General features: G+C 45.4%; 1 protein-coding gene and 1 non-coding gene across 6 annotated transcripts in view; one reads left to right on the forward strand and one right to left on the reverse strand.

Moving 5' to 3' along the window:
• The window catches only part of LOC106570615 (pumilio homolog 1), a 48,330-nt gene that overhangs the window by 17,061 nt on the left and 8,665 nt on the right, over window positions 1-22,604 (forward strand). For 3 of the 5 annotated variants that reach the window (XM_082961338.1, XM_082961335.1, XM_082961336.1), the window contains exons 8-16: window positions 945-1,043; window positions 1,231-1,373; window positions 1,657-1,780; window positions 1,911-2,048; window positions 5,114-5,311; window positions 5,598-5,702; window positions 11,020-11,262; window positions 11,397-11,664; window positions 13,074-13,203. In XM_082961338.1, the coding sequence (XP_082817464.1) occupies window positions 945-1,043; window positions 1,231-1,373; window positions 1,657-1,780; window positions 1,911-2,048; window positions 5,114-5,311; window positions 5,598-5,702; window positions 11,020-11,262; window positions 11,397-11,664; window positions 13,074-13,203 (1,448 nt within the window). The remainder of the gene's footprint in view (window positions 1-944; window positions 1,044-1,230; window positions 1,374-1,656; window positions 1,781-1,910; window positions 2,049-5,113; window positions 5,312-5,597; window positions 5,703-11,019; window positions 11,263-11,396; window positions 11,665-13,073; window positions 13,204-22,604) is intronic. The other 2 variants (XM_082961337.1, XM_082961339.1) reach the window with 2 other exon arrangements.
• Window positions 273-348, reverse strand: trnaa-ugc (transfer RNA alanine (anticodon UGC)). Its single transcript has one exon. It is a non-coding gene; the product is annotated as a tRNA-Ala (tRNA).

Raw genomic sequence — 22,604 nt, forward strand, 5'->3', positions numbered from 1 at the left:
TACCTTTCCAAATCATGTCCAATCAATTGAATTTGGACTGGACTTGAAGACAATCATGACACCAATAATTACTTCCATTACACCAGATGCATGTCCTTGAATCTATTACCTCTCACACAGACATTATAAGATCATTTAGTAGCTAATGGCAGCCTGCAGTACCCTGGTTACATTTTTTTACATTTTAGTCATTTAGCAGACGCTCTTATCCAGAGCGACTTACAGTAGTGAATGCATACATTTCATACAATTTCATACATTTTTTTTTTGCTGGCCCCCCGTGGGAATCGAACCCACAACCCTGGCGTTGCAAACACCATGCTCTACCAACTGAGCTACAGGGAGGGCTTTGGTTGGCTTTCAACTTCAGTTACTCTATGAGAGGGGGCAGCTGTGGGCTAGCAACATCACCTCTGGAGTAGCTCAAACTGCAAGTTTAGCCTCCATGAGACGCCATCTTAACCACCTCCACTGGGCTTCAAATGCCCTATTGAGTGTTCACATCTGAATGATGGATGTCACGTGATCAATGGCTTTGTCAATATACAGTCATTTGTACACTCACAGTGGCTGCATGGTATTGTGACGCCATAATTTCCATGGTAATGTAGAATGTTCGTTCTAATGATGTTACCTTATGAGGCTCATGCAATTCAATAAATGTATTGTCAGTTGAGCAGAATCATTGCACATATTTTAGCACCTATTTTACTTCCTGCTTTGTTGCTATGGGTACACTCCCAATGGCCACCAGTCCACCCATTATGTCATCATTGACTTGAATGTGGATGGCTGTTGCACTCATTGTCTTTCTATGGCAGCACATGCAGTCAGGAGAGAAAATGTGTGTCTGGCTGGCCAATTACCGTCAACCAAAAATTCCACTACTTTCGGGCAGCCCTAGTCTCTGTTTCTCTGTGATCTTTATGTATGTGTCTTTTCAGGTTTGGCTCAAGCGTTTGTTCCCAACCCTTACATCATCAGTACTGGTCCGCCTGGAACTGACCCCTACGCTGCTGGACTGGCAGCTGCTGCAACACTGGGTAAGACACACACCACACACACTCTCACACTCTCGCCATTTGTTATTTCATATCTCCAGTACTATGGGATTATGATGACAGTCCAGCATGCATACATTGTTATATATGGGTGGTCCCAGGAATCTAACCTGCTGTCTCGGCGTTGTGACCTCCATCCTATACCAACTAACCTATTGTGTGTGTTCAGGCCCAGCGGTGATGCCTCCCCAGTACTACGGGGTGACACCCTGGGGAGTGTATCCAGCCAATCTTTTCCAGCAACAGGCTGCGGCCGCCAACAACTCAGCCAATCAACAGGCTCAAGGACAGAACCAGCAGAACCAACAACAGGTCAGTGGCTTCCTATTGGCTAGACCTCTCCTCATTAGGTAAAGCTACTGTCAGACATTTTTGCTTCAGTGCTCACCGCTTTATGGTTGTAAGATTACCACAAGCCCAGAGAAGTTATGCCCTCATGCACTTCATTTCTCCTTATGTCACAGTGTGTTCATGGCATTTTACTAAGAACAGCACCTTGTGGAGTTAAACCAGCCCTCCCGCTCCTCAGCGTTTCCCATTGGCTCAGTCTCAGACCTTCTGCCCTCCTATTGGCTAACCTTTAATGTAACTCTAGGTGATGCGTGGGGGCGGTAACCAGCGACCCCTGACCCCTAGCCAAGGTCAACAGGGTCAGCAGAACGACCAGCTGATCAACTCAGCGCTCGCCTTCGGACAGGGGCTGGCTGCCGGCGTGCCTGGTGAGCAAGACATTTACTAACACACACACACACACACACACACACACACACACACACACACACACACACACACACACACACACACACACACACACACACACACGATTAACCCTAGAGTTCCTCTCTGCAGGATATCCCATGCTGGCTCCAGCTGCTTACTATGACCAGACGGGGGCGCTAGTGGTCAACACAGGATCTAGGGGCGGACCCGTACGCCTCATGGCCCCTGCAGGCTCAGTTATTATCTCCCCCTCCGCTGCACAAGCAGGTAACTCACTCCTCCATTTACACTGTCACTCAGTCACCCTAATACGGTATCTCTCCGTCACTCAGTCACCCTAATACGGTATCTCTCCGTCACTCAGTCACCCTAATACGGTATCTCTCTCTCACTCAGTCACCCTAATACGGTATCTCTCCGTCACTCAGTCACCCTAATACGGTATCTCTCCGTCACTCAGTCACCCTAATACGGTATCTCTCTGTCTCTCAGTCACCCTAATACGGTATCTCTCTGTCTCTCAGTCACCCTAATACGGTATCTCTCCGTCTCTCAGTCACCCTAATACGGTATCTCTCCGTCACTCAGTCACCCTAATACGGTATCTCTGTCACTCAGTCACCCTAATACGGAATCTCTCTGTCACTCAGTCACCCTAATACGGTATCTCTGTCACTCAGTCACCCTAATACGGTATCTCTCCGTCACTCAGTCACCCTAATACGGTATCTCTCCGTCACTCAGTCACCCTAATACGGTATCTCTCCGTCACTCAGTCACCCTAATACGGTATCTCTCCGTCACTCAGTCACCCTAATACGGTATCTCTCCGTCACTCAGTCACCCTAATACGGTATCTCTCTCCGTCACTCAGTCACCCTAATACGGTATCTCTCTCCGTCACTGTCACCCTAATACGGTATCTCTCTCCGTCACTCAGTCACCCTAATACGGTATCTCTCTCCGTCACTCAGTCACCCTAATACGGTATCTCTCCGTCACTCAGTCACCCTAATACGGTATCTCTCCGTCACTCAGTCACCCTAATACGGAATCTCTCCGTCACTCAGTCACCCTAATACGGTATCTCTCCGTCACTCAGTCACCCTAATACGGTATCTCTCTGTCACTCAGTCACCCTAATACGGTATCTCTCTGTCACTCAGTCACCCTAATACGGTATCTCTCCGTCACTCAGTCACCCTAATACGATATCTCTCCGTCACCCTAATACGGTATCTCTCCGTCACCCTAATACGGTATCTCTCCGTCACCCTAATACGGTATCTCTCCGTCACTCAGTCACCCTAATACGGTATCTCTCCGTCACTCAGTCACCCTAATACGGTATCTCTCCGTCACTCAGTCACCCTAATACGGTATCTCTCCGTCACTCAGTCACCCTAATACGGTATCTCTCTGTCACTCAGTCACCCTAATACGGTATCTCTGTTACTCAGTCACCCTAATACGGTATCTCTGTCACTCAGTCACCCTAATACGGTATCTCTCCGTCACTCAGTCACCCTAATACGGTATCTCTCCGTCACTCAGTCACCCTAATACGGTATCTCTCCGTCACTCAGTCACCCTAATACGGTATCTCTCCGTCACTCAGTCACCCTAATACGGTATCTCTCTCTCACTCAGTCACCCTAATACGGTATCTTTGTCACTCAGTCACCCTAATACGGTATCTCTCTCTCACTCAGTCACCCTAATACGGTATCTCTCTCTCACTCAGTCACCCTAATACGGTATCTCTCTGTCACTCAGTCACCCTAATACGCTATCTCTGTCACTCAGTCACCCTAATACGCTATCTCTGTCACTCAGTCACCCTAATACGCTATCTCTGTCACTCAGTCACCCTAATACGGTATCTCTCTGTCACTCAGTCACCCTAATACGGTATCTCTCTGTCACTCAGTCACCCTAATACGGTATCTCTGTCACTCAGTCACCCTAATACGCTATCTCTGTCACTCAGTCACCCTAATACGCTATCTCTGTCACTCAGTCACCCTAATACGGTATCTCTCCGTCACTCAGTCACCCTAATACGGTATCTCTGTCACTCAGTCACCCTAATACGGTATCTCTCTGTCACTCAGTCACCCTGATACGGTATCGCTCCGTCACTCAGTCACCCTGATACGGTATCTCTCTCACTCAGTCACCCTAATACGGTATCTCTCCGTCACTCAGTCACCCTAATACGGTATCTCTCCGTCACTCAGTCACCCTAATACGGTATCTCTCCGTCACTCAGTCACCCTAATACGGTATCTCTCCATCACTCAGTCACCCTAATACGGTATCTCTCCATCACTCAGTCACCCTAATACGGTATCTCTCCGTCACTCAGTCACCCTAATACGGTATCTCTCCGTCACTCACACACCCTAATACGGTATCTCTCTGTCACTCAGTCACCCTAATACGGTATATCTCTGTCACTCAGTCACCCTAATACGGTATCTCTCTCTCACTCAGTCACCCTAATACGGTATCTCTCTGTCACGCAGTCACCCTAATACGGTATCTCTGTCACCCTAATACGGTATCTCTCCGTCACTCAGTCACCCTAATACGGTATCTCTGTCACTCAGTCACCCTAATACGGTATCTCTCTGTCACTCAGTCACCCTAATACGGTATCTCTCCGTCACTCAGTCACCCTGATACGGTATCTCTCCTTCACTCAGTCACCCTAATACGGTATCTCTCCGTCACTCAGTCACCCTAATACGGTATCTCTCCGTCACTCAGTCACCCTAATACGGTATCTCTCTGTCTCTCAGTCACCCTAATACGGTATCTCTCCCTCACTCAGTCACCCTAATACGGTATCTCTCCCTCACTCAGTCACCCTAATACGGTATCTCTGTCACTCAGTCACCCTAATACGGTATCTCTCCGTCACTCAGTCACCCTAATACGGTATCTCTCCGTCACTCAGTCACCCTAATACGGTATCTCTCCGTCACTCAGTCACCCTAATACGGTATCTCTCCGTCTCTCAGTCACCCTAATACGGTATCTCTCTGTCTCTCAGTCACCCTAATACGGTATCTCTCTGTCTCTCAGTCACCCTAATACGGTATCTCTCCGTCACTCAGTCACCCTAATACGGTATCTCTGTCTCACTCAGTCACCCTAATACGGTATCTCTCTCTCACTCAGTCACCCTAATTCGGTATCTCTGTCACTTGTATCAGCCCACCAAACTCTCACTTATGACAATTTATTTCTCTGCTCTCTCCTTTCTCTCGCTCTCTCTCTACCCTCGCTCTCTCTCTACCCTCGCTCTCTCTCTACCCTCGCTCCAGTGGCAGCAGCAGCTGCGGGTGGCGGGGCTAACGGTGGTATGGGAGGCGGGGCCAATGGTCCGTTCCGAGCCATGCAATCCCAGCAGTCTCAGCAGCAGGGGGGAGGGGCTATGTCAGGAAACTCTTTTTATGGATCCTCTCTTAGCAACTCATCCCAGAGCTCCTCCCTCTTCTCTCAAGGTAGCCAATCAACGTACTGTGAGTGAAAAACTAAACGGGTGAATTGGCAGAGGTCGGTTCCAGGCCGACCACATTGGAGACGTTGCGTGCCGCGTCATGGATTGCCCAATCGCGCATCAGATTCCTATATCATGTGGTAGTTCATATGTCAAAAACCTGTCTTGGCTTTGTGAGATCTGGCGGGTGTCTGCAATGTAGTCGGCCTGGAACGTGACCAAAATGTGCTCATATATTATTTTGTTTAGCATATAAACTCGGTGACAAAAGTAGATTTAACAAAGGTGATTGGTTGTTTTCTCTACAGGCTCCGCCCAGCCGGGCCCTGGCTCCGCCTCTCTGGGGTTTGGTCAGAGCAACTCTTCACTCGGAGCGACACTCGGAGCGACGTTGGGCGGCTTTGGCACTGCAGGTGTGTGTGTGTGATGGTTTGTGCAACGTAAGGCTAACGAATGGAGAGGGGGGGGGGGGGTACCGTTATTCCACTATCCGAACGGACTTTAGTATTCAGTTAATTGCGAGAGTATTAATTTTCGACAAATAATAAAATGCTTATTTTAATGAAAGGGCTTTGTCTAAAATGAAATTATCTGTGAGATTTGTACATACCATGGCATTGAGAAATGTTAATGAAACAACAGATTTGACAGTTTTTATGTGTGCGTCCCATTTAAAAACACTGGTAGCCTACACACTTTTCACCTGTGTAGCTTGTTATTGTGGGTCAATCAAAGCAACACTACCGTCAGAGGCTACATAGGGGTAAAGGATAGATAATAGACAGTAGCAGCAGTATACTGTAGGTAGGGGTAAAGGATAGATAATAGACAGTAACAGCAGTATACTGTAGGTAGGGGTAAAGGATAGATAATAGACAGTAACAGCAGTATACTGTAGGTAGGGCTAAAGTGACTAGATAATAGACAGTAACAGCAGTATACTGTAGGTAGGGGTAAAGGATAGATAATAGACAGTAACAGCAGTATACTGTAGGTAGGGGTAAAGGATAGATAATAGACAGTAACAGCAGTATACTGTAGGTAGGGGTAAAGGATAGATAATAGACAGTAACAGCAGTATACTGTAGGTAGGGGTAAAGGATAGATAATAGACAGTAACAGCAGTATACTGTAGGTAGGGGTAAAGGATAGATAATAGACAGTAACAGCAGTATACTGTAGGTAGGGGTAAAGGATAGATAATAGACAGTAACAGCAGTATACTGTAGGTAGGGGTAAAGGATAGATAATAGACAGTAGCAGCAGTATACTGTAGGTAGGGGTAAAGGATAGATAATAGACAGTAGCAGCAGTATACTGTAGGTAGGGGTAAAGGATAGATAATAGACAGTAGCAGCAGTATACTGTAGGTAGGGGTAAAGGATAGATAATAGACAGTAGCAGCAGTATACTGTAGGTAGGGGTAAAGGATAGATAATAGACAGTAACAGCAGTATACTGTAGGTAGGGGTAAAGTGACTAGATAATAGACAGTAACAGCAGTATACTGTAGGTAGGGGTAAAGGATAGATAATAGACAGTAACAGCAGTATACTGTAGGTAGGGGTAAAGGATAGATAATAGACAGTAACAGCAGTATACTGTAGGTAGGGGTAAAGGATAGATAATAGACAGTAACAGCAGTATACTGTAGGTAGGGGTAAAGGATAGATAATAGACAGTAACAGCAGTATACTGTAGGTAGGGGTAAAGGATAGATAATAGACAGTAACAGCAGTATACTGTAGGTAGGGGTAAAGGATAGATAATAGACAGTAACAGCAGTATACTGTAGGTAGGGGTAAAGGATAGATAATAGACAGTAGCAGCAGTATACTGTAGGTAGGGGTAAAGGATAGATAATAGACAGTAGCAGCAGTATACTGTAGGTAGGGGTAAAGGATAGATAATAGACAGTAGCAGCAGTATACTGTAGGTAGGGGTAAAGGATAGATAATAGACAGTAGCAGCAGTATACTGTAGGTAGGGGTAAAGGATAGATAATAGACAGTAACAGCAGTATACTGTAGGTAGGGGTAAAGGATAGATAATAGACAGTAACAGCAGTATACTGTAGGTAGGGGTAAAGGATAGATAATAGACAGTAACAGCAGTATACTGTAGGTAGGGGTAAAGGATAGATAATAGACAGTAGCAGCAGTATACTGTAGGTAGGGGTAAAGGATAGATAATAGACAGTAGCAGCAGTATACTGTAGGTAGGGGTAAAGGATAGATAATAGACAGTAACAGCAGTATACTGTAGGTAGGGGTAAAGGATAGATAATAGACAGTAACAGCAGTATACTGTAGGTAGGGGTAAAGGATAGATAATAGACAGTAACAGCAGTATACTGTAGGTAGGGGTAAAGGATAGATAATAGACAGTAACAGCAGTATACTGTAGGTAGGGGTAAAGGATAGATAATAGACAGTAACAGCAGTATACTGTAGGTAGGGGTAAAGGATAGATAATAGACAGTAACAGCAGTATACTGTAGGTAGGGGTAAAGGATAGATAATAGACAGTAGCAGCAGTATACTGTAGGTAGGGGTAAAGGATAGATAATAGACAGTAACAGCAGTATACTGTAGGTAGGGGTAAAGGATAGATAATAGACAGTAACAGCAGTATACTGTAGGTAGGGGTAAAGGATAGATAATAGACAGTAACAGCAGTATACTGTAGGTAGGGGTAAAGGATAGATAATAGACAGTAGCAGCAGTATACTGTAGGTAGGGGTAAAGTGACTAGATAATAGACAGTAACAGCAGTATACTGTAGGTAGGGGTAAAGGATAGATAATAGACAGTAACAGCAGTATACTGTAGGTAGGGGTAAAGGATAGATAATAGACAGTAACAGCAGTATACTGTAGGTAGGGGTAAAGGATAGATAATAGACAGTAACAGCAGTATACTGTAGGTAGGGGTAAAGGATAGATAATAGACAGTAACAGCAGTATACTGTAGGTAGGGGTAAAGGATAGATAATAGACAGTAACAGCAGTATACTGTAGGTAGGGGTAAAGGATAGATAATAGACAGTAACAGCAGTATATACTGTAGGTAGGGGTAAAAGATAGATAATAGACAGTAATAGCAGTATACTGTAGGTAGGGGTAAAGGATAGATAATAGACAGTAACAGCAGTATACTGTAGGTAGGGGTAAAGGATAGATAATAGACAGTAACAGCAGTATACTGTAGGTAGGGGTAAAGGATAGATAATAGACAGTAACAGCAGTATACTGTAGGTAGGGGTAAAGGATAGATAATAGACAGTAACAGCAGTATACTGTAGGTAGGGGTAAAGGATAGATAATAGACAGTAACAGCAGTATACTGTAGGTAGGGGTAAAGGATAGATAATAGACAGTAACAGCAGTATACTGTAGGTAGGGGTAAAGGATAGATAATAGACAGTAACAGCAGTATACTGTAGGTAGGGGTAAAGTGACTAGATAATAGACAGTAACAGCAGTATACTGTAGGTAGGGGTAAAGGATAGATAATAGACAGTAACAGCAGTATACTGTAGGTAGGGGTAAAGGATGGGCTTCCATGTTGAGGGTCAGCGTGGCGGATGTGTTGTTGCCTACCATCACAACCTTGACGCTCCCCGTCCAGGATCCAGTTAATCCCAGGGTCCTTAGCTTAGTGATGAGGGCACTGGTGTTGAACGCCGAGCTGTAGGCAAATGAACAGCATTCTCACGTAGGTGTTCATTTTGTCCAGGTGGGAAAGGGAAGTGTGGAGAGCACGAGATATTGCGTCATATGTGGATCTTTTGGGGTGGTATGCGAATTGCAGTGGGTCCAGGGTGTCTGGGATGATGGCGTTGTCTGCCATTTCAAGCTACAGATGTGAGTGCTATGGAGCGAATGTCATTTAGACAGGTTACCTTGGCGTTCTTGTGCACAGGGACTATGGTGGTCTGCTTGAAACATGTAGGTATTAGACTCCGACAGGGAGCGGTTGAAAATGTCAGTGAAGACACTTGCCATCTGATCAGCGCGTGTTCTGAGTATGCATCCTGGTATTCCGTCTAGCCCCCAGAATGTTAACCTATTTATAGGATTTTACTCACATCGGCTACGGAGAGATGGTGATCACACAGTCGTCCGGAAGAGCATGGTTCAGTGTTGCTAGCGTTGGAGCGAGCATATCATTTATTTATCTCGTCTGGTAGGCTTTGTCCTCTATTGACACTGCGTGTTTGATGGTTCATCGGAGGTTGTAGCAGGATTTCTTATAAGCGTCTGGATTAGTGTCCCGCTCCTTGAAAGCGACAGCTCTACCCTTTAGCTCAGTGCAGATGTTGCCTGTAATCCATGGCTTCTGGTTGGGAAATGTACGTACGGTCACTGTGGAGAAGACGTCGTCGATGCACTTATTAATGAAGCCGGTGACTGATGTGGTAAACTCCTCAATGCCATCGGATGAATCCCAGAACATGAGATTCCAGAACATTTCGCCTCTAGTTGCGAAGGTAACATGCTGGTAGAATTGAAGTAAAAACGGATTTCAGTTTTCCTGCATTTAAGTAACCGGCCACTAGGGGCGCTGCCCTCCGGGTAAGTAGTTTCTTGTTTGCTCATGGCCCTATATAGCTCATTGAGTCCGGTCTTAGTGCCATCATCGATTTGGGGTGGTAAATAGACACCTACTAAAAATATAAACTATTTTTGGTAAATATTATGGTCTACAGCTTATCATGAGGTATTCTAACTTCGGCGAGCAGAACCTCGAGTCTTCCTTGATATTAGAGATTGCGCACCAGCTGATAACTGAGAGAGAACCCCCTCCCCTGAGCTTTCCCGATGCTGCCGTGCTGTCCTACCGATTAGAAAAATCAGCTAGATTTATATTTACAATGTCCTTGTTTTGTCACGACTGAGAAACAGGATATTACAGTTATTCAGATCAGTCTGGAATGGAACTCATCCAGTTTATTCTCCAGTGATTGCACGTTCACCAATAGAACGGACTGTAGAGGCAATTTTTCCACTCTCTGTTTTGTAGTGTCGTCGGCCTCTATTGCGCTGTCTCCTTCAAGTGTCGGGAATTTGGGCCTGGTCCGGAATAATTAATGTATTTCGCCTCTGACTCATTGAAATAGAAGTACTCTTCCAAATCGAGGTTAGTTATCGCGGTTCTGATGTCCAGAAGCTATTTTCGGTTATATAAAATGATGGGGGGAAACATGTACAAAAGATGTTAAGCTCAGCACACAAAAAAATACACAAAATAGCGCAATTGGTCAAGAACCCGCAATACAGCCTGTATTCCCTCCAGTACCGTTCACCAAGATGAAATTACAAATACGGAATTAAGTTGGCTAAATGAGGAGTAGGCAGCCGTGATTAACCAACAGGTAGGCTGTTGTTTAATATGGAGTTGTTTTTAGACGAGGCTGCAGCTAAATAGCCTGAATTAGCCTGGCTAGCTAGCTGGCTAACTAACTCCAGTCAAGACAGACACTACCAGATGAGATGATGGATAACCTATCGCAGCAACAAGTTTAATTTGTTGTTAAACAAGTCTATTTGGCTACTTCCTCTCTCTGTCGCTCTCTCTCCATGTCTCCATGTCAGACACACCGACCCCCTGCTCCTCTTGCGCCGGATTTCTGTTCAACTGTCTGAAGCTTTCTGGCTTATCTATGTGTCTGTGTGTATAGCTCCCTCTACTGGCCAACTCTGTGTTTATGGTCTCTGTCTCCCTCCAGTGGCTAACTCCAACGGTGGCAGCAGTTCTCGTCGTGACTCTCTGACCGGCAGTAGTGACTTGTACAAACGCACGCAGTCCAGCCTCACTCCCATTGGCCACGGGGGGTTCTACAACGGAACCCTGGGCTTTAGCTCCTCCCCCGGGCCGGTCGGAATGCCTCTGCCCAACCAAGGCCCCTCCCACTCCCTAACTCCACCCCTCTCTCTGTCCAATCACAGCTCCTCATCCAACCTCAACCTGGGTGAGTGACGAGGTCTATTGTTACCATGCTGACATAAAACTTGCAGTGTATTTTTGTGGTTATATAATTTTATCATGGTTATTGTTATGTCCAATCAGCACTAATCACCCCTCCTCTCTGAACACCTCCCACAGGAGGTCTGACCAATGGCAGCGGTCGTTTCATATCTGCTGCTCCGGGGGCGGAGGCGAAGTATCGCAGCGCCAGTTCTGGCTCATCCCTCTTCTCTCCCAGCAGCCAGCTCTTCCCGTCGTCACGGCTACGTTACGGAATGTCGGACGTGATGCCGTCAGGGCGGAGCCGGCTCCTGGAAGACTTCCGGAACAACCGCTACCCCAACCTGCAGCTGAGAGAGATTGCTGGGCACATCATGGAGTTCAGCCAGGACCAGCATGGCAGCAGGTAAAGACACACATATCATGGAGTTCAGCCAGGACCAACATGGCAGCAGGTAGAGACACACACATCATGGAGTTCAGCCAGGACCAACATGGCAGCAGGTAGAGACACACATATCATGGAGTTCAGCCAGGACCAGCATGGCAGCAGGTAGAGACACACACATCATGGAGTTCAGCCAGGACCAACATGGCAGCAGGTAAAGACACACACATCATGGAGTTCAGCCAGGACCAACATGGCAGCAGGTAGAGACACACACATCATGGAGTTCAGCCAGGACCAGCATGGCAGCAGGTAGAGACACACACATCATGGAGTTCAGCCAGGACCAGCATGGCAGCAGGTAGAGACACACACATCATGGAGTTCAGCCAGGACCAGCATGGCAGCAGGTAAAGACACACATCATGGAGTTCAGCCAGGACCAACATGGCAGCAGGTAAAGACACATATCATGGAGTTCAGCCAGGACCAGCATGGCAGCAGGTAGAGACACACACATCATGGAGTTCAGCCAGGACCAGCATGGCAGCAGGTAGAGACACACACATCATGGAGTTCAGCCAGGACCAGCATGGCAGCAGGTAGAGACACACACATCATGGAGTTCAGCCAGGACCAGCATGGCAGCAGGTAGAGACACACACATCATGGAGTTCAGCCAGGACCAGCATGGCAGCAGGTAAAGACACACATCATGGAGTTCAGCCAGGACCAACACGGCAGCAGGTAGAGACACACACATCATGGAGTTCAGCCAGGACCAACATGGCAGCAGGTAAAGACACATATCATGGAGTTCAGCCAGGACCAGCATGGCAGCAGGTAGAGACACACACATCATGGAGTTCAGCCAGGACCAGCATGGCAGCAGGTAGAGACACACACATCATGGAGTTCAGCCAGGACCAGCATGGCAGCAGGTAGAGACACACACATCATGGAGTTCAGCCAGGACCAGCATGGCAGCAGGTAGAGACACACACATCATGGAGTTCAGCCAGGACCAGCATGGCAGCAGGTAGAGACACACACATCATGGAGTTCAGCCAGGACCAGCATGGCAGCAGGTAGAGACACACACATCATGGAGTTCAGCCAGGACCAGCATGGCAGCAGGTAGAAAGACGTAGAGACACACACACACCTGTGGCCATATTCATAAAATTGTCACAGCTATATAGCACAAACAATCTCATCACCACTGCCCAATACCGAACCCTGGTACCAAACCCTGGTACCAAACCTCAGACCTACTGTCTAATCATTATTGATTGAGTCCAGATGTTGTCTGCCCCCCCCCCTTCATTATCCTCCGCATCCCCCTCTCTCTCTCTCATCTCTTTCTCTCTCTGTTCATCCCTGTGAGTAAATATAGGAGCATTAATTTGAGTGTTGTGGATCTCCAGGTTTATCCAGTTGAAGTTGGAGAGGGCCAGCTCAGCGGAGCGTCAGCTGGTCTTCAGTGAGATCCTCCAGGCTGCCTACCAACTCATGGTCGACGTCTTTGGAAACTACGTCATCCAGAAGTTCTTTGAGGTGTGTGTACACGGAGTATTAGTGATGCACCCGTATTACATTTTTGGCCGATACCGATATCCAATATTTTCCTTGCCAAAAAACCTGATACCGATTTATAATTTTTTTAGTGGCCTTTTTAAGCATTCTAGTACAGTTAAATAGTTAACACACACACATGGACGCAGCGGTCTAAGGCACTGCATCTCAGTGCAAGAGGCGTCACTACAGTCCCTGGTTCGAATCTAGGCTGTATCACATCCGGCCGTGATTGGGAGTCCCATTTGGCCCAGCGTCGTCCGGGTTTGGCCGGGGGTGGGCCGTCATTGTAAATAAGAATTTGTTCTTAACGGATTTGCCTAGTTAAATAGAGGTTACACACACTGACCAAAAAGTTATTTTGTTGGCATTAACATATGTCCCCATTACCAGTAAAACATAATCAAAAACTATTTATGTCACTGACTTGCTGTGCTGTTTCTTTGTTCAGTCGTTTCATTCTCAACCAGGATTTCTATGGAACACCGTTTGGGTCTTTGCGGGTCAAAAAAGATACACTATTTGACCAATCAGGACCTGAATATGACTGCATGTCACATAGTAATTTAACGCGTTCATTCATTTTTATATGTAGTTTTTATACACTGATTACGCTATGACTCGTATTTCATATGTCACAACGATTCATCGATACGTCTGCTATGATGCTGGTAAAGTCTCGTGCAGCTACAGTGCTGGTCATAAAAAAAAAGCTAGCTAGCTCATGGATGCAAACAATGATCTTCCCCAAAAACACAGTAAAACGACAATCTATTTCAGTAGCTATCGTTAGCTAGGTGTCATCATCTAAAATAACCCTAATTTATAAGACAGTTCTTATTTGATCAATCTATTTCAGTAGCTATCGTTAGCTAGCTAACTATCTAGCTAGGTGTCATCATCTAAAATAACCCTAATTTATAAGACAGTTCTTATTTGATTAATGGTGGTCGGACCCATCTATGTTTAAGCTAGACACAACAAGGATTAGCCACAGTAGTGGACTTTGTGGTTAGCATTCAAAATAAAAGTATGTCGTTGACAGTGATGCAAATTAATACAAATAGTAGAATTCTGCCATAATTGAATAGATCATGCTAAACGAGGTTGGAATGTTATAAAATCAACAAAAGACAATCATTTGTTAATTTGACAATCTGTTGAAATCGCACTGGATGTATTATACTTTAGATTTGCATTGGGGGCATACTTATTTCACTGTACAGCCTTACCTATGGATTGTGGATCAATGACATGGGGTATCAGTCTACTCGGTGACTCCCAGAGAACATTAGCGTCATAGCTGTTATTGTGGGACTCTGAAACAACTGTGAATTGAGTCACATTTATTGTCAACCTGTGTGTATTGCACATTATTCCCGATGTAAAACAACACTGCGTGGATGTGTTGGAGTGATAACTCCGAGGAGGACGTTGGGGAAAAAATATCTTGGGTATTGAGTAGACTGATACCCCATTTCATTGATCCCCAATCCTTAGGTAAAGCTGTACAGTGCAATATGAATGTCAATAAAAACAATAGGCTGACTGGGGAGGTGATTTCACACAGTCACAGTCCTGCGATAAGAGCTACAATGCTAATATTTGCGTAAACTCTTCACCAGTTGTGTTCTGTGGGTGTCACCGAGTAGACTGATACCCCATTTCATTGCGTCACATTCCAACCTTGTTTAACATTATCTAGTCTAAATATGGCATGATTCCACCAATTGTGGCCTTCTGCATCACTTTCAAAGAGGTACTTTTATTTTGAAGGCAAACCACAAATTCCACTATTGTGCCTAATCCTTATTGTGGCTAGCATCACAACACACAGCCTGGTCCGGTCGAGGCTCACTAGTCAGATCAATCAATCAAATGTATTTATAAAGCCCTTCTTACATCAGCTGATATCTCAAAGTGCTGTACAGAAACCCAGCCTAAAACCCCAAACAGCAAGCAATGCAGGTGTAGAAGCACGGTGGCTAGGAAAAACTCCCTAGAAAGGCCAAAACCTAGGAAGAAACCTAGAGAGGAACCAGGCTATGAGGGGTGGCCAGTCCTCTTCTGGCTGTGCTGGGTGATTATAACAGAACATGGCCAAGATGTTCAAATGTTCATAGATGACTACAGGGTCAAATAATAATAATCACAGTGGTTGTCGAGGGTGCAACAGGTCATCACCTCAGGAGTAAATGTCAGTTGGCTTTTCATAGCCGATCATTCAGAGTATCTCTACCGCTCCTGCTGTCTCTAGAGAGGTGAAAACAGCAGGTCTGGGACAGGTAGCACGTCCGGTGAACAGGTCAGGGTTCCATAGCCGCAGGCAGAACAGTTGAAACGGAAGCAGCAGCATGGCCAGGTAGACTGGGGACAGCAAGGAGTCATCAGGCCAGGTAGTCCTGAGGCATGGTCCTAGGGCTCAGGTCCTTCAAGAGAGAGAAAGGGAGAAAGAAAGAAAGAAATAGAGAATTAGAGAGAGCATACTTAAATTCACACAGGACACCGGATAAGACAGGAGAAATACTCCAGATATAACAGACTGACCCTAGGCCTCCGACACATAAACTACTGCAGCATAAATACTGGAGGCTGAGACAGGAGGGGTCAGGAGACACTGTGGCCCCGTCCGACGATACCCCCGGACAGGGCCAAACAGGCAGGATATAACCCCACCCACTTTGCCAAAGCACAGCCCCCACACCACTAGAGGGATATCTTCAACCACCAACTTACCATCCTGAGACAAGATCGAGTATAGCCCACAAAGATCTCCGCCACTGCGTGCCAACCCGGACAGGAAGATCACGTCAGTGACTCAACCCACTCAAGTGACTCACCCCTCCTAGAGACGACATGGAAGAGCACCAGTAAGCCAGTGACTCAGCCCCTGTAATAGGGTTAGAGGCAGAGAATCCCAGTGGGGGGAACCGGCCAGGCAGAGACAGCAAGGGCGGTTCGTTGCTTCTTGCCGTTCACCTTCACACTCCTGGGCCAGACTACACTCAATCATAGGACGTACTGAAGAGATGAGTCTTCAATAAAGACTTAAAGGTTGAGACCGAGTCTGCGTGTTTCACATGGGTAGGCAGACCATTCCATAAAAATGTAGCTGTTTGCTACGAAATTCTAGGGACAGTAAAGAGGCCTGCATCTTGTGACCATAGCGTACGTGTAGGTATGTACGGCAGGACCAAATCGGAAAGATAGGTAGGAGCAAGCCCATGTAATTCTTTGTAGGTTAGCAGTAAAACCTTGAAATCAACCCTAGCCTTAACAGGAAGCCAGTGTAGAGAGGCTAGCACTGGAGTACCGTAAATTCTGGACATAAGCCGCAACTTTTTTCCCACGCTTTGAACCCCGCGGCTTAAACAATGACGCGGCTAATATATGGATTTTTCCTGCTTTCAATTTTTTTTGTATCAGACCTGTGTGTTGGTATTTAGGGGTTTGTATCAGACCTGTGTGGTGGTATTTAGGGGTTTGTATCAGACCTGTGTGGTGGTATTTAGGGGTGTGTATCAGACCTGTGTGGTGGTATTTAGGGGTTTGTATCAGACCTGTGTGGTGGTATTTAGGGGTTTGTATCAGACCTGTGTGGTGGTATTTAGGGGTTTGTATCAGACCTGTGTGTTGGTATTTAGGGGTTTGTATCAGACCTGTGTGTTGGTATTTAGGGGTTTGTATCAGACCTGTGTGTTGGTATTTAGGGGTGTGTATCAGACCTGTGTGGTGGTATTTAGGGGTGTGTATCAGACCTGTGTGGTGGTATTTAGGGGTTTGTATCAGACCTGTGTGGTGGTATTTAGGGGTTTGTATCAGACCTGTGTGGTGGTATTTAGGGGTTTGTATCAGACCTGTGTGGTGGTATTTAGGGGTGTGTATCAGACCTGTGTGGTGGTATTTAGGGGTTTGTATCAGACCTGTGTGGTGGTATTTAGGGGTTTGTATCAGACCTGTGTGGTGGTATTTAGGGGTTTGTATCAGACCTGTGTGGTGGTATTTAGGGGTTTGTATCAGACCTGTGTGGTGGTATTTAGGGGTTTGTATCAGACCTGTGTGGTGGTATTTAGGGGTGTGTATCAGACCTGTGTGGTGGTATTTAGGGGTTTGTATCAGACCTGTGTGGTGGTATTTAGGGGTGTGTATCAGACCTGTGTGGTGGTATTTAGGGGTTTGTATCAGACCTGTGTGGGGGTATTTAGTGGTGTGTATCAGACCTCTGTGGTGGTATTTAGGGGTGTGTATCAGACCTGTGTGGTGGTATTTAGGGGTGTGTATCAGACCTGTGTGTTGGTATTTAGGGGTTTGTATCAGACCTGTGTGTTGGTATTTAGGGGTTTGTATCAGACCTGTGTGGTGGTATTTAGGGGTGTGTATCAGACCTGTGTGGTGGTATTTAGGGGTTTGTATCAGACCTGTGTGGTGGTATTTAGGGGTGTGTATCAGACCTGTGTGGTGGTATTTAGGGGTTTGTATCAGACCTGTGTGGTGGTATTTAGGGGTGTGTATCAGACCTGTGTGGTGGTATTTAGGGGTTTGTATCAGACCTGTGTGGTGGTATTTAGGGGTGTGTATCAGACCTGTGTGGTGGTATTTAGGGGTGTGTATCAGACCTGTGTGGTGGTATTTAGGGGTGTGTATCAGACCTGTGTGGTGGTATTTAGGGGTGTGTATCAGACCTGTGTGGTGGTATTTAGGGGTGTGTATCAGACCTGTGTGGTGGTATTTAGGGGTTTGTATCAGACCTGTGTGGGGGTATTTAGGGGTTTGTATCAGACCTGTGTGGTGGTATTTAGGGGTGTGTATCAGACCTGTGTGGTGGTATTTAGGGGTTTGTATCAGACCTGTGTGGTGGTATTTAGGGGTTTGTATCAGACCTGTGTGGTGGTATTTAGGGGTTTGTATCAGACCTGTGTGGTGGTATTTAGGGGTGTGTATCAGACCTGTGTGGTGGTATTTAGGGGTTTGTATCAGACCTGTGTGGTGGTATTTAGGGGTTTGTATCAGACCTGTGTGGTGGTATTTAGGGGTTTGTATCAGACCTGTGTGGTGGTATTTAGGGGTTTGTATCAGACCTGTGTGGTGGTATTTAGGGGTTTGTATCAGACCTGTGTGGTGGTATTTAGGGGTGTGTATCAGACCTGTGTGGTGGTATTTAGGGGTGTGTATCAGACCTGTGTGGTGGTATTTAGGGGTTTGTATCAGACCTGTGTGGGGGTATTTAGTGGTGTGTATCAGACCTGTGTGGTGGTATTTAGGGGTTTGTATCAGACCTGTGTGGTGGTATTTAGGGGTTTGTATCAGACCTGTGTGGTGGTATTTAGGGGTGTGTATCAGACCTGTGTGGTGGTATTTAGGGGTTTGTATCAGACCTGTGTGGTGGTATTTAGGGGTGTGTATCAGACCTGTGTGGTGGTATTTAGGGGTGTGTATCAGACCTGTGTGGTGGTATTTAGGGGTTTGTATCAGACCTGTGTGGTGGTATTTAGGGGTTTGTATCAGACCTGTGTGGTGGTATTTAGGGGTGTGTATCAGACCTGTGTGGTGGTATTTAGGGGTGTGTATCAGACCTGTGTGTTGGTATTTAGGGGTTTGTATCAGACCTGTGTGTTGGTATTTAGGGGTTTGTATCAGACCTGTGTGGTGGTATTTAGGGGTTTGTATCAGACCTGTGTGTTGGTATTTAGGGGTGTGTATCAGACCTGTGTGGTGGTATTTAGGGGTGTGTATCAGACCTGTGTGGTGGTATTTAGGGGTGTGTATCAGACCTGTGTGGTGGTATTTAGGGGTTTGTATCAGACCTGTGTGGTGGTATTTAGGGGTTTGTATCAGACCTGTGTGGTGGTATTTAGGGGTTTGTATCAGACCTGTGTGGTGGTATTTAGGGGTGTGTATCAGACCTGTGTGTTGGTATTTAGGGGTTTGTATCAGACCTGTGTGGTGGTATTTAGGGGTTTGTATCAGACCTGTGTGGTGGTATTTAGGGGTGTGTATCAGACCTGTGTGGTGGTATTTAGGGGTTTGTATCAGACCTGTGTGGTGGTATTTAGGGGTGTGTATCAGACCTGTGTGGTGGTATTTAGGGGTTTGTATCAGACCTTTGTGGTGGTATTTAGGGGTGTGTATCAGACCTGTGTGGTGGTATTTAGGGGTTTGTATCAGACCTGTGTGGTGGTATTTAGGGGTTTGTATCAGACCTGTGTGGTGGTATTTAGGGGTTTGTATCAGACCTGTGTGGTGGTATTTAGGGGTGTGTATCAGACCTGTGTGGTGGTATTTAGGGGTTTGTATCAGACCTGTGTGGTGGTATTTAGGGGTGTGTATCAGACCTGTGTGGTGGTATTTAGGGGTGTGTATCAGACCTGTGTGGTGGTATTTAGGGGTTTGTATCAGACCTGTGTGGTGGTATTTAGGGGTGTGTATCAGACCTGTGTGGTGGTATTTAGGGGTTTGTATCAGACCTGTGTGGTGGTATTTAGGGCTTTGTATCAGACCTGTGTGGTGGTATTTAGGGGTTTGTATCAGACCTGTGTGGTGGTATTTAGGGGTTTGTATCAGACCTGTGTGGTGGTATTTAGGGGTTTGTATCAGACCTGTGTGGTGGTATTTAGGGGTTTGTATCAGACCTGTGTGGTGGTATTTAGGGGTTTGTATCAGACCTGTGTGGTGGTATTTAGGGGTTTGTATCAGACCTGTGTGGTGGTATTTAGGGGTTTGTATCAGACCTGTGTGGTGGTATTTAGGGGTGTGTATCAGACCTGTGTGTTGGTATTTAGGGGTTTGTATCAGACCTGTGTGGTGGTATTTAGGGGTGTGTATCAGACCTGTGTGGTGGTATTTAGGGGTTTGTATCAGACCTGTGTGGTGGTATTTAGGGGTTTGTATCAGACCTGTGTGGTGGTATTTAGGGGTGTGTATCAGACCTGTGTGGTGGTATTTAGGGGTTTGTATCAGACCTGTGTGGTGGTATTTAGGGGTTTGTATCAGACCTGTGTGGTGGTATTTAGGGGTTTGTATCAGACCTGTGTGGTGGTGGGGGGGGGGGTATTTAGGTGTTTGCCAGGTAGGTTCTCCAGAAGTTATTTGAATTGTCTGATTTGTAACAGGCCTGTCTCTGTGTGTAAATTGTTGGTGTGTTTTGCCAGCTACATCATCCTAAAGTGTGTTAGCTGTTCTCAAATTTTTCAAATTCAAATTCAAGCTGCTTTATTGTCATCATTACCATTACTACCCATACCACTACTACTACTACCACCACCACATCACTAAACTGCTATCATTACCATTACTACCCATACCACTACTACTACTACCACCACCACCATCACTAAACTGTTATCATTACCATTACTACCCATACCACTACTACTACCACCATCACTAAACTGTTATCATTACCATTACTACCCATACCACTACTACTACTACCACCACCACATCACTAAACTGTTATCATTACCATTACTACCCATACCACTACTACTACTACCACCATCACTAAACTGCTATCATTACCATTACTACTCATACCACTACTACTACTACTACCACCACCATCACTAAACTGTTATCATTACCATTACTACCCATACCACTACTACTACTACCACCACCACATCACTAAACTGTTATCATTACCATTACCACCCATACCACTACTACTACTACTACCACCACCATCACTAAACTGCTATCATTACCATTACTACCACTACTACTACTACCACCATCACTAAACTGTTATCATTACCATTACTACCCATACCACTACTACTACCACCATCACTAAACTGCTATCATTACCATTACTACCATACCACTACTACTACTACCACCACCATCACTAAACTGTTAACATTACCATTACTACCCATACCACTACTACTACCACCACCATCACTAAACTGCTATCATTACCATTACTACCCATACCACTACTACTACTACCACCACATCACTAAACTGCTATCATTACCATTACTACCCATACCACTACTACTACCACCACATCACTAAACTGTTATCATTACCATTACCATTACTACCCATACCACTACTACTACTACCACCATCACTAAACTGTTATCATTACCATTACTACCCATACCACTACTACTACCACCACCATCACTAAACTGTTATCATTACCATTACTACCCATACCACTACTACTACTACTACCACCACCATCACTAAACTGTTATCATTACCATTACTACCCATACCACTACTACTACTACTACCACCACATCACTAAACTGTTATCATTACCATTACCACCCATACCACTACTACTACTACTACCACCATCACTAAACTGTTATCATTACCATTACCACCCATACCACTACTACTACCACCACCACATCACTAAACTGCTATCATTACCATTACCACCCATACCACTACTACTACCACCACCATCACTAAACTGTTATCATTACCATTACTACCCATACCACTACTACTACCACCACCATCACTAAACTGTTATCATTACCATTACCACCCATACCACTACTACTACCACCACCATCACTAAACTGTTATCATTACCATTACCACCCATACCACTACTACTACCACCACCATCACTAAACTGTTATCATTACCATTACTACCCATACCACTACTACTACTACCACCACCATCACTAAACTGTTATCATTACCATTACCACCCATACCACTACTACTACCACCACCATCACTAAACTGTTATCATTACCATTACCACCCATACCACTACTACTACTACTACCACCATCACTAAACTGTTATCATTACCATTACTACCCATACCACTACTACTACTACCACCACCATCACTAAACTGTTATCATTACCATTACCACCCATACCACTACTACTACCACCACCATCACTAAACTGTTATCATTACCATTACTACCCATACCACTACTACTACCACCACCATCACTAAACTGTTATCATTACCATTACCACCCATACCACTACTACTACTACCACCATCACTAAACTGTTATCATTACCATTACTACCCATACCACTACTACCACCACCACCATCACTAAACTGTTATCATTACCATTACTACCCATACCACTACTACTACCACCACCATCACTAAACTGTTATCATTACCATTACTACCCATACCACTACTACTACTACTACCACCACCATCACTAAACTGTTATCATTACCATTACTACCCATACCACTACTACTACTACTACCACCACCATCACTAAACTGTTATCATTACCATTACTACCCATACCACTACTACTACTACCACCATCACTAAACTGTTATCATTACCATTACTACCCATACCACTACTACTACTACCACCACCATCACTAAACTGTTATCATTACCATTACCACCCATACC

The sequence above is a fragment of the Salmo salar genome, chromosome 14, assembly GCF_965601325.2.
Source record: "Salmo salar chromosome 14, fSalSal1, whole genome shotgun sequence".
Classification (NCBI taxonomy): Eukaryota; Metazoa; Chordata; class Actinopteri; order Salmoniformes; family Salmonidae; genus Salmo; species Salmo salar.